This window comes from Phoenix dactylifera, chromosome 16 (genome assembly GCF_009389715.1).
Source record: "Phoenix dactylifera cultivar Barhee BC4 chromosome 16, palm_55x_up_171113_PBpolish2nd_filt_p, whole genome shotgun sequence".
Taxonomy (NCBI): Eukaryota; Viridiplantae; Streptophyta; class Magnoliopsida; order Arecales; family Arecaceae; genus Phoenix; species Phoenix dactylifera.
The window spans coordinates 10,581,158-10,592,632 of record NC_052407.1 but is presented as its reverse complement, the minus strand read 5'-3'; the positions used below and the strand labels follow the sequence as shown (position 1 = coordinate 10,592,632).

General features: G+C 36.6%; 1 protein-coding gene across 2 annotated transcripts; it reads right to left on the bottom strand.

The window, feature by feature from the left end:
- Window positions 1-593: 593 nt before the first annotated feature.
- LOC103719292 (ras-related protein Rab5A-like) lies at window positions 594-9,695 on the bottom strand. 2 transcript variants are annotated; one of them, XR_003387931.2, is made up of 8 exons: window positions 9,565-9,695; window positions 8,749-8,826; window positions 8,488-8,655; window positions 5,927-5,975; window positions 5,345-5,418; window positions 1,453-1,546; window positions 1,252-1,348; window positions 594-884 (listed from the first exon to the last, which is right to left on the bottom strand). XR_003387931.2 is itself a non-coding variant. In XM_008808470.4 (7 exons), exons 1-7 carry the CDS (start codon window positions 9,601-9,603, stop codon window positions 781-783), a joined length of 606 nt encoding a protein of 201 aa, XP_008806692.2. In that variant the 5' UTR covers window positions 9,604-9,695; the 3' UTR covers window positions 594-780. The 2 variants fall into 2 exon arrangements, 1 of the variants encoding a protein (XP_008806692.2); XM_008808470.4 differs by lacking the exon at window positions 1,252-1,348.
- Window positions 9,696-11,475: the final 1,780 nt, after the last annotated feature.

The window sequence follows — 11,475 nt, the reverse complement described above, 5'->3', positions numbered from 1 at the left end:
GCTATGTTTATTATAGAAACGTGACATTGTTTAGCTGTTCGTGATGAAATCACAAAGACATTTGGCGAGTAGAGATCTAAAGCTCATAAAAGGATTAAAGGACAGCAATGACAAAGATTGAGTAGCCCTTTCTGAGAGCATGCATTGAGATGAAGCTATGCCTCAAAATATTCTACTCAACAAGATTGAGTAGAGCGAAGCCATGGTCACTGCAAGGCATGGAGACGTCTCCTACTGTTAGCAAATCTACAAGAAATCTCTAGTCTGATGATGGCCCCTATGGCCTGTTGTAGAGGGCAATTGTGAGAGAACTGGAGATGAAATAACAAAGCCCATAGAAAAGAGTGTTCACCATGTTGCATGGTTTGCTCAAATAGTCGCACCTGTGTATGGTGACTCTTAATACTTTGCACCATATTATTCAGATTTCAGAGGGTTCCATAGCTCAAGTATCTTTAAACAACTTCAAACGTTTTGGAGGCCTAAACATTCAAACACTTTCGCCGGAGACTGATATATAAACTCCCCCCACAGAAGAAATTCTTGAAAGTTTCTTAATAGGCCAATTGGAATCTCTGACTGGACTGCAGTTCTTAAAGAATAAGAAGAAAATAGCAAATCCTTCATTTCAGAACATTCTAATATTCACAGTGAAAAAATGGGACATCAGAAGCAGGAGCAGAAAATAGTTATCGTGGAGCTGGTGACTGTTCATAGAACACAAATTTTGTTTGGTAAATGTGCCAACACACAAATTGACTGGTGAGTTCGTGATGAGCACTAAGAGCAGCAAGAAGTTTTATTGACAAATCTCTCAGCCGATCTATCTGTGAGAATCACTGCTTGAGGGTTCTGCACTGGTTGAGACTGGAGCAATCTCTTTGCTGAAATGAAAACCATAAACAGCTTTAGCCCAGATATTTATCTTCTTGGTTTGAAAACAAAGAAAATTATTAAGGTCCAGCAATATGTCAGAGCCAGATTATTAATTGGATAATCAAGAACGGAGGTTAGTGGCAATCAGTGCTGAAGAAATAACTGTCTATCAACAGTCACATCCTACCTTTGTATATGCTTCATAGATCGTTCCTTTAGGGTACAGTACTATAAGTTTTTAACAAGAGAAATAGCTCATGATGGACAAACAAACCACTTCAGAAAATGAATCCTATTTATGACCGTGGAACAGATAGTTGAAAGATCATGCCACAGATATTGGATAATTAAAATGGCTTAGTTAACAGCCCATACCATCACAGGCAACTACCTAACAGCAAGAAAGTCACACAAAGTCCTTGATGTTGTAGGAGCTACCATGAATCTTGACTAACCAATGTCTACAGCATGCCTGTATGTGCATGCATACATGTGCACACACAGAATAACATGCTAATAGTTAGAAACTTTTTATGTTCAATCACGACTGAAAAGAAAAGGGGGAAAAAGACTTACCAATTTCGTAGAATATGTCATTGACATTGATTGCTGTTTTAGCAGAAGTTTCCATGAAGAAAAGGCCATTCTCCTGAGCATATGTTTGGGCTTCCTAAAATAACAAGGAAAACAGCAAAGTTACAATCATGCTAAATCATGTTCTAAAAATAGACATAAAGCAAGAGTTCAAGTTAATAATGAGATGAAGTCTATTTTCTATTTTGAAAGCATGTTTAGATCTGTGAATCCATTTGCTTGGCTAAAATACACAATCTCATAGTTATCATTGGAAGGCCAAAAGAGACTAAATGGCTTGGGTGATGATGTGGCATATTTTTGGATGACACAAGAGAAGTGGATCCTTCTGAATCACAGCTCAGTTATGACACTCAAAGTTCAGGCAGACACCAGGTTGTTCAAAAAAGAGGAGGGCCTTGGTGCCAGTCTCTCCATTAGATCCTTTATAATCCAGTATTATATGGCCAGCCAATGAAGGCAATGCAACTAGAGTTGGATGAACTATAATTATTTGCATTGCAGAGTTTACTTTCATCATCCCTGAGGTCCTGCACAATAAACCATCTAAATTTTTGTTGGGGTTATATGCATAAAGTCCCTTTCATAGATTGAAGAACATATACTATTATATTATTGCTTCACTCATCTTACATCTCAATATGGCAGTATGCCCTCAACTGTCCTGCATCCTAGACCACCAAAATTAAAACATTGAATAGAATTCACAGAACTATAGTAATCAGCAGGAGTTATCATTTATTGATGCTGCACTCATTTTACATCTAAGTTTGGCCACCATACTGTGGCTCGAAAGAGTTGATGTTCAGCAGGCTGGGTAGGTGTCAACTCAGCAACCATAGGGTCATCGTGCCCACGGCAAAACTGATCATTGTATTCCGATGAGGGAAGCAAAGATAATTACAAAAATGTTGAGATGGTAAGGTTTCATATGACAGAAGCATGACCACATGAATGACACTAAACCTTATATGAGGGTAAACTACTTCCAGCCAAGGGAAGAGACCATGGTTTTAAATACTGGTATTCAACGCCACACCATTTTTCCATCGGAATGCTACACTATCAGCATGGTACCAACATTGATGGTATGTATTGAAACTGACAGATTCTAAAAAACTGAAAAACCATCAGTACCACCAATTGGTATGGCCGGTATAGTGCTCGCTAGTACAGATCGGTAAAGACTAGTAAAGAATATACCAGTGCATCTGTTTCAGCATCCCGACATCTGTACTAGTGCCGGTTTCGTGCCGGAATGGTATGGTAGCAGTAGTACCATCCTATTTCGGTGATTTTTGAAACCATACAAGAGACTGAAGCCCTGAAAATGAAAAAGATTGCCCCTATCATATGGCAATCAGATAATTTGGAAATGTGATTAAGAGCCAACATATTTTTGACTTGCATAACCTTACAAGAACTGATCATGATAACAATAGAACATGGGCTTTTAAGTTGAGTTACAAGAAGACTTGGTAAATACCAATCTTGCATCATATGTGTCAGAGCCTTAGCCTAAGGCTGCAAAAGTAGCAGAGTTTACACACAAAGTTCAGCATCTAGTCTTTGGAAGTAACAATATTGATGTGGGGATACTAGACAGGATATTAGAGACTCAAAAGTGGCACTTGGACAAGCTAAAGAGAAACAGTACTGGCCCTATTACCTTTGTAGTCACATCAATTAATGGATGAGTCCAACCTCAATTGACAGTAGAGAAGTAGGACATGGTAAAGCAGTCAATAGATGGTCATGATCACAGTCCACACCAAATTTAAGATTTATAGGTTATGAAATTAACATTATAAGATCGATATTAATTGTAATCAATAAGGTTAATCACACAAAAATGAAAGGAACAGTTCATTCGGAAAACATTTTTTAAATTTTGGTATATTGCTTGAAAGATGCTGTTTGTTAAAATATCTACTAGGTGATATTACTTTAAATTCCAAAAGTTTCTCCATACACGATTTCCTTCATTTGTTTCTCTCGCCACCTCTTTGTTGTAGACAACACCTATATGGCATGTTTTTGCTCAGTATCTAATAATAAAATCCAAATATTGGCGATACTCCTACCCAAGGTATGCCGACTTGGTGTCAGACACTATACCGGTGCCATCGTCACTATGTCGGTACGTTTGGTATGGGGCTGGTTCGGCATATTGAGTGTCAGTATACTCTCCGTACCGTATACTAGTACTAAACCGATACGGTATGGTACACTCCATACTGTCTGGTTCGATATATTATGGTGTACCATGCTCCTACTATATTTTTCCTTTCTTTAAAAATATGTTCTGATATGGTTGCTTTTGGAATCCAACCATGAGATGTTTGCATAATGACTCCCATGTTATCAAGGAAACTATCATAAGGAACTTCTGTTTCCATTCCAACAGAGGAAACAGATGTAAATTGCACAACTCTGTATACAACAAATGATGGTATGTAGATAACACGTCATGTGAATCAAGTGGCTCAAAACCGACCAATATTTGGGACAAGTTGCAAAAGAAGCGACTAAAAGGGGTTCTAAAATTAAGCAAGATAAGTTGGGTAAGTTACAATTTATTTCTTTTTGTTTTTGTTTTTGAGCCTAGATAGTAAATTTAACAGCTTGCGAAAACAGAATTGAGCTGCAGTCGACTAAAACCAGATTGTTAAGGGTTGACAGGTAACCTGGGTTCCGTAAGGAGTTCCAGGAAATGCTTATTTGGAGGGCCAATCCATAACCCAATTGGCTTCCCTATATCCATCAGAAGCTAGCATGTCAGACAAGCTATGAAGGACAATACAAGCATCATTTATGATAGGGTAAGGCCTGCTGTTGTCCTCCAGAATTGCTACAACCAATTGATGATAACTTTAGAGTGTAGAAGCTAAAGATGCAAGGATACAACTCAAATTCCTTCCCACGACACAAGGATTTCAGATTGATTGCAAACATTATAGAGAAGTAACATAACATTATCAGTCTTGAAAATTCACCCTCTAGCTTCACAGACAACGAAGTCAGCATTCCCACGTGAGATACCAGGGTATTTGTAGCATCAAAGTTTGACTAGACACAAGGATCCTTGGGAGAACCCATTAAATGAGGTAGAGGATCATGGGCCACAAAGCCTCTAATCCCCCTCCAACAAGGCCTTAAACAGGTTGCTATGAGAAATAATGATACCAGTCTTCAAATTTCTGTAGTATTTGATAGCCAAGCTGCTGGAGATCTGAAAAGTGACTTGCAGCGGGCATCAGCATCACCATCCTAGGATAAATTCATTCCTGTTTTTCTAGACCTTCTAAAGCAAGTCGGTGAACAGGGAATCAAGGAATTCCCCCAAGGCCCAGTTTCAAGCAGTACAACAAGATATATATGGATAATGCGCGTGCGGGGTGGGGAAGAAAAGGAGAGATAAAAACAAGGTAATCCAACAGCTAGCACATGTTGAGCAGAGAAATAACAAATGAGACAAACCGAACTGAGGAGAGAGAATACCAGAAGAGGCAATCTTCTTCCCATATGTCCATACTAAGGCAAGAAATACCCAAGATAGGACCAAACCCATCCAGACAAACTCAGCAGAACTAGGATTGCTAGCACCCCCTAATATCACAGCACAGAGTGCTTATAAATCCTCTTGAAATCCATTAGGTCTACCTAACTTATACATGCTATTATTGTCACTTGAGAAGAACCCAATAAATTGGCTTGTCCAATTATAAATTCTTCATTCGTAGTCATCAACAGATTCAGTGAAGTGTATGAAATAAACTTCTCATATAATAACAAAAGCACATGACATGTGTCAATGATTTGTCTAAGCAAAGATGTGGTAGTGAATATTCCAAATTTGGAAGAAAGTACTTGCCTCTGCAGACACCTGTCTAGCTTCTAATAAATCAGCTTTGTTTCCAGCAAGAGCCATTATTGTGCTTGGATTTCCTGAAACAATGCAACTAGTCATCAACAATTTTGGAGTCAACATACGACGTGCATCTTCAGAAGCAAAAATCAAACAAAGTCAGTCTCATTGTACACACACTTCTTTCTAAAGGTCCCAGATATCACAGTAATAGTCACATTAGAAATAGTTACTTCTTTAGTTTTTCAGCAACCTAACAAGCACTCCTCTGTTTTGAACAGGAACACAAGGAAGACAGTTTGCTGTTTCAAGGAGAGCATCGGAAAGATACTTCAAGGAACAAAATCAATATCCAACCCAGCAAAGCTCACCCCTCCAGGAAAAAAAAATATGCACATTCTAACAGAAAATGGGACATATGTAGAGACAGAAAAGGTTGGGTTCATTTCAGGATCCTTATAGAGCAGCTACTCCTAGATACAAATGAACAGCACTAGAGGATACTAAACAAATCTCATTGCTATGGCAGACAATATTGTCAGAATTCAAGAAGAATTAGTTATGTCAATAAAAAAATTCAGGTCCTACCCTGTGCTTGAAGTTCTTGAACCCATTTCTTTGCTCGCATGAATGTGGCCTGCAACAAAAAAGAGTGGAAATCTGTAAAAGAGCACCCAAAATAACTTTTGATTTAACAATCCTTGATCATACGGTGGGTCCATAGATTGTCCTAGAAAAATATATGAAAGTAAATGGTTCATAAATTGAAACTTCATGGGAAACAGTACTGATCTTGATAGGCACATTGTTGTAAAACTACCTTCAAAGCCGCCTAGTCCGCCTCTATTCAGTTCTACAGTGCCAAAAACATGACCACTTGACCAAGTTTTGCAATCTATATCTTAATCTTATAGCCAATTAAGTGGCACTAACAATATTTGCATTGTCTCATGGCTACTAACAAGAAAATTCCTTCAGAAAGACATTCCTCCAGCAAAGAGTACAATAATCTTAACACTGCATTGATGCAGGGGAATCTAAAAATAGTGAACTAATACATAGCCCCTGCGCATTTGGATCTGTTATTTTATCTACAGTGAGCAACTTAAAACAATACCCATAATGGTTTCAAATGTATTATAAGCATTATTCTAAGAAATATGCAATATAAGCACAGATAAAGCGTTCACACATTTGTGCTATTAGATTTTAAAAAAAGAGTCTGCATGCATACTACCCCAACATAAGCAAAAGATGACAAAATACTCTTCTTCCTCAAGTCTTCCCCACAGACAAAAGATTAATCTCAAAAAGCATATGACAACCCACAAAATGTGAGTTCCACTACACATGTTCAATTTTTGAAGAGAAAATCTCACAAAGGAGGAATTTGTCTGCCCAGCCATTTAAGTGTCTATTTAAACATTTAAGGGGCAGTTTAATCCATTTTAGCATTTAAATCAGGCTCTAACAAACTGAAACTTAGTCAATCCAATTGCTAAAAAGAATATCAAATATTATAGCTAACATGATGTAAAAGTTATATTGTCTTTTTATTTAATGTTCTTCCTTTAAGACTTTTCAAGACTTTAAAGTTGTTGTATATCTAAATATGCTAAGAAGAGAAAACAGTGGGTCTCTAGACTTAATAACAGTCAGAGTAGGCAACCCATTTGATGAGACTCGTCAGCAAGGCAAGGCCCCCTTCCTCCCATTAGTTGTTTGAAAGAATCATTATATGTTCTGTTTTTATGTATTTTTTATCAGTTTAATGTCAACGACTTATGTTCCTATATCTGTCTCCTCTCCTTTTACTCCTAGAAAGGCTAATAATTAACAACTCATAATGAGATTTTGATTAATCATCACTATGTTTAATATATTGACATTGTTATTTATTGTACTATATACTTGGACTAAGACTTAAATTACAAATAATTATTTTTAATTGCTTGATTGTTTTAAAGTCTGCTTAAATATAAAAAGCCATTACAATTCTAAATTACTGAAGAGATTTTAGAAACTACTTCAATGTTATGCTGTACACCAAAAAATTTCCACCATTTAATACATGCGAACTCATAATGCAAGGATGGGAGATCAATAAGTTCATCCACCATAGAGGACAGAACCACTTCCAAGCAAATATCTCATTTCACCGTTATTATCTTAAGTCAGGGTTAATTCCTCCTTGAAATGAATATTGGATCCCATTACTTATTTCCTCAGTTCTTGCCTTTCTTAATCCTCATGTCATATATCCATGTGCATAGATTTCATGGTCTATTTTCTTGCAATGTCATCACTTTAAAACAAGGGGCTCAAAAACATGTGCACATTTCCTATTTTAAGCATGATCTCCATTAATTATTTTCATATTCTTGCCTTGCTTAAGCCCCATGTCACGTGTCCATGTGTACAGATCTCGTAGTGTATCTACTTAAAAAATAAGCACAAAACCAGGAAAATCTTAGGAGCATTTGCACATTTCATGTCCTAAGACTTTGCACATAAACTAACATCAGAAACAGAATTTTCATCCATGTTGAGTTCCAATTGGTCTGATCCTCATTCAGAAAAAATACCTTGCCCTAAATAGTTGACTTTGAGGTATCCGTGAACTGTTTTCTGTATAGTTTTTTCTGATGATGAATCAATCCATGTTTTAATATTAGATTCATAAGTATCTTGTGGCATGTATTTCTTTTCTTGTTACCTTGCACCACTCTTTTGCCACCTTAATATGGAATATTCAAGGAATGGAGAGCTGACTGTATATTTGTGAATCTTAGGAGGTTGACAACCCAAACACAAAGTCATCAAGTGTTTTTAGCTCAAGTGAAATATCACTTAAAAACTCCAAGTAATTTTAAGGAATTATTCCAAGGAATTATGTAAACCTTCTTTATCCAGGTTGTTTAAATACATTCGCATATATTAATTTTTGAATGGGCATTTTGCTTGTAAATCCCTTTGTTTAGGTTTTGTTTTCACATATTTTTTTATGATAAAAAAAAAAACCAATGAAAATTAATCCAAGGTTTACAAGGAAAAAAGCACCGCTCATGACAATTATTATAAAGAAGATAAAACAGATAAGTTTTATCATAAAAAAAAACTCTGCTTGAATCTTATCAAATTTTACTAACCGAATTCGTTATATCGTATACAATTACAGCAGCTGCAGCTCCTCTGTAATACATAGGAGCCAAACTATGATACCTCTCCTGCCCTGCAGTATCCCAAATCTCAAACTTGACTGTTTCATCATTCACTGCCAATGTCTTTGAAAAGAAGGCTGCACCTATTGTTGATTCCTACAGAATCAAAACGCCAATATAAGGACCAAAATTACCATACCAAAATACTAAAATTCCTGTCAAAGATTCCAACTTCAACATATAACCAACCTGGAATTCAACAAACTGCTCTTTCACGAAACGCAAAACTAAACTAGACTTCCCAGTTCCCGCATCTCCAAGAAGCACCTGATTTACCATATCAATATCATTATTATCACAAATCCAATTCTGGAAAATCAACAAGTTATAAAAAAAAAGGGCACCAGAACAGGCAAAAGTTGATTCCAGAAGGAAAGAAAACAAATTTTTTTTTTGCATCAATATACATGTAGAAATCCCAGGTAAACAAAATGATACATGGAGAAGATAATAAATAGCAACTGTAGCAGAATAAATATCAATCTTACAGGACCAACAAAACCAATATCCAATTATAAATTTCAACTAAAAACTAACCACATGACATAGAATCTTAAAACCCAACAAAAAATACAAAAATTGCAAGAAGGAAATACAATTCAAGACCTAAATCCACATATCGATTGGCCATACCCAACAATTGCAATTCATAAACTAAAATACCGGACAAAAAATCCATTTGCAGAAATTTAAAAACAAACAAAATCAATAAGAATACGAAAGAATTCAAACCTAAACAGATGGATTAGGCTTCCAAGGAGCGATCTCGGTTTAATTAATTTGCAGAAGAACATGAAGAGCTCATTTGAATTAATTTGCTGGAGAACATGAAATCTAATTCGAAAAAAATAAACAATTGCAAAATCGCTCAAAAAGAAACCTAAAAAGGAAATATTTTAATCAAAGAGAAACAAGCTAGAGATGGAAGGAACGATAAATTCGATGCAAAACCAGAACATCAAATTAAGATATCAATCTGAGCCTTAGAATTTAAGAAAAATTTACCAATTTGGCGTTTTTAATCTGATTTCCAGCAGTCGCCATTGATTCCAAGCTTCCAACCCAGAGAGAAGAAATTAAACGGAACTGATATTTAGAAGGGGGGAAGACTTGAAGAGCCCCAAAAGGAAAGTCTTAAGAGGGTTTTATATTAATGGAATTATGTTCCGCTACTCCCTCGGAACTCTTTTCTTAAAGATGCCCAAAATAAAGACAAAAACATTAATTCCCATCATCAACCATCCACTCAAAGGACCAGGAGCAATCCGTTAATTCTGGCCGTTGGAACAATGGAGACTTCTCACGGTGACACGTGGCGGTCAAAGTACGCGGTGGGTTACGACCTTTTCTGTTTTTCCAGGTCTTCTTTTTTTTTTTTTTTCCCGGTCTTCTTTCGGGGGGCGGAAACATGAAGGAAATGACGCCTCGCCGCCGCGAGGCCGCCGCCTCCGCCCATGGACGGCTTGGATAAACGCGACGGTGGCCGTTACCGATACGTTCCGGGAAAACGATTTGTGACATATCGTATGGAACTAATTATAAGAAACATAAAAGGCTCCCTTATCATTCTGGAAGTATCGTAATCAAATACTTCTGAATTTTGCATCTACTGCTCATTGGACTTTGTGATACATCAATCAAACACCATCGTGATAAAAATTCCTTTCAACTACAATTTCAAATAAACAGTTTATTATTATCAGATTAGCAAGGCCAGGGTCAGCACATCCCTAAGTTTGCATAATAAGAACTTTTAATTATCTTTTCGGCTTTAAATTAACCATAGCTAAGTGCTAGCCTTTGATCGGCAATCAATAGTATCATATTTATACCATAGCAAGGATATCCATAACACCATATTTCTACCCATGGCGAGACTATTCGTAATATTATATTACAGCTTGTGACTGATGCTATATATGACTGATGCTATATATATTACAGCTTGTGACTGATGCTATATATGACGAGGCTATTCACATTAACATAGCTAGACTAATTACTTTTTTTTTAACCACTAAATTATGCCAGATTTGATTTATTTAATCAACTATACATTATGCTTGTTATGTTGAAGTATAAGTTATATCATAACCTATACAAAATCAGAGCAAAATCCTCATCTTAGTACATGCAATTTCAAAGATAATCTATGCATGATGCATCCAAGCATTTCCAAATTTTTACCACTTTATCCATGAATATGCAAGGGGATTTTTATCTATATCCATAATAAAGTCTAACAAGGTGGCAACCAATTCAAGTGGAAACTAACAAATCAGATTACTTAAAAATAATTAGAGAAATTAGTCCCCCTCATCGAATGCAACAAAACTAACCCTAATCCATAGACTATTCTTAACCTGGTCCAAATTAATATTCCTAAAATTAATTAAATGAGGAGATTAGGGTTTTTCACAATTCAAGGGTTTGAGGATAGAACCCTACGCTAGACCACTTCTTGTTCGGACGATTGCATCTTATACAAGTCAAGGCCAGTATATTAATGAGAAAAATCAGAGAGAATGAAGGGCATCAGTGAGAAAATAAAATCTGAGAGAAAGAAAATGGAACAAGGTTGGTCAAGTGGCAGTGCCTGGTGATCTAAATTTTTTTTTGATCTGAGTACAAACTGGCTAGATTGAGGGGTAAGGGTCCGATCTGAGCAAGGAGAATACAGAATGAGCCATTTATGGCAAAATCTATCGAGGCCCGATGAAGATCGGCCAATAAAAGGGCCATCATGGGGAATCAATTGGAACAGGTGGTGTGAGAGGGAAGGTAAGAGAAAGAGAGGCTCCTTGGATAGATGAAGAGAGAGAAGGAAAGAGAGAGATACATAGAATAAAAAAAGAGAGAGATGATATATCAAAGAGGAAAGGGATCTCAAGAGAGTCTAACTATGCGGCCATAAGG

What these genes read in the sequence shown, in the direction of transcription:
- LOC103719292 (XM_008808470.4), bottom strand. Translation starts at nt 9,603, where the DNA reads ATGGCGACTGCTGGAAATCAGATTAAAAACGCCAAATTG. An exon ending in AGATTAAAAACGCCAAATTG is followed by an intron (nt 8,827 to 9,564) that starts GTAAATTTTTCT and finishes ATGGTAAATCAG; the next exon opens with GTGCTTCTTGGAGATGCGGG. An exon ending in TCAAGAACTTCAAGCACAGG is followed by an intron (nt 5,419 to 5,926) that starts GTAGGACCTGAA and finishes GCATTGTTTCAG; the next exon opens with GAAATCCAAGCACAATAATG.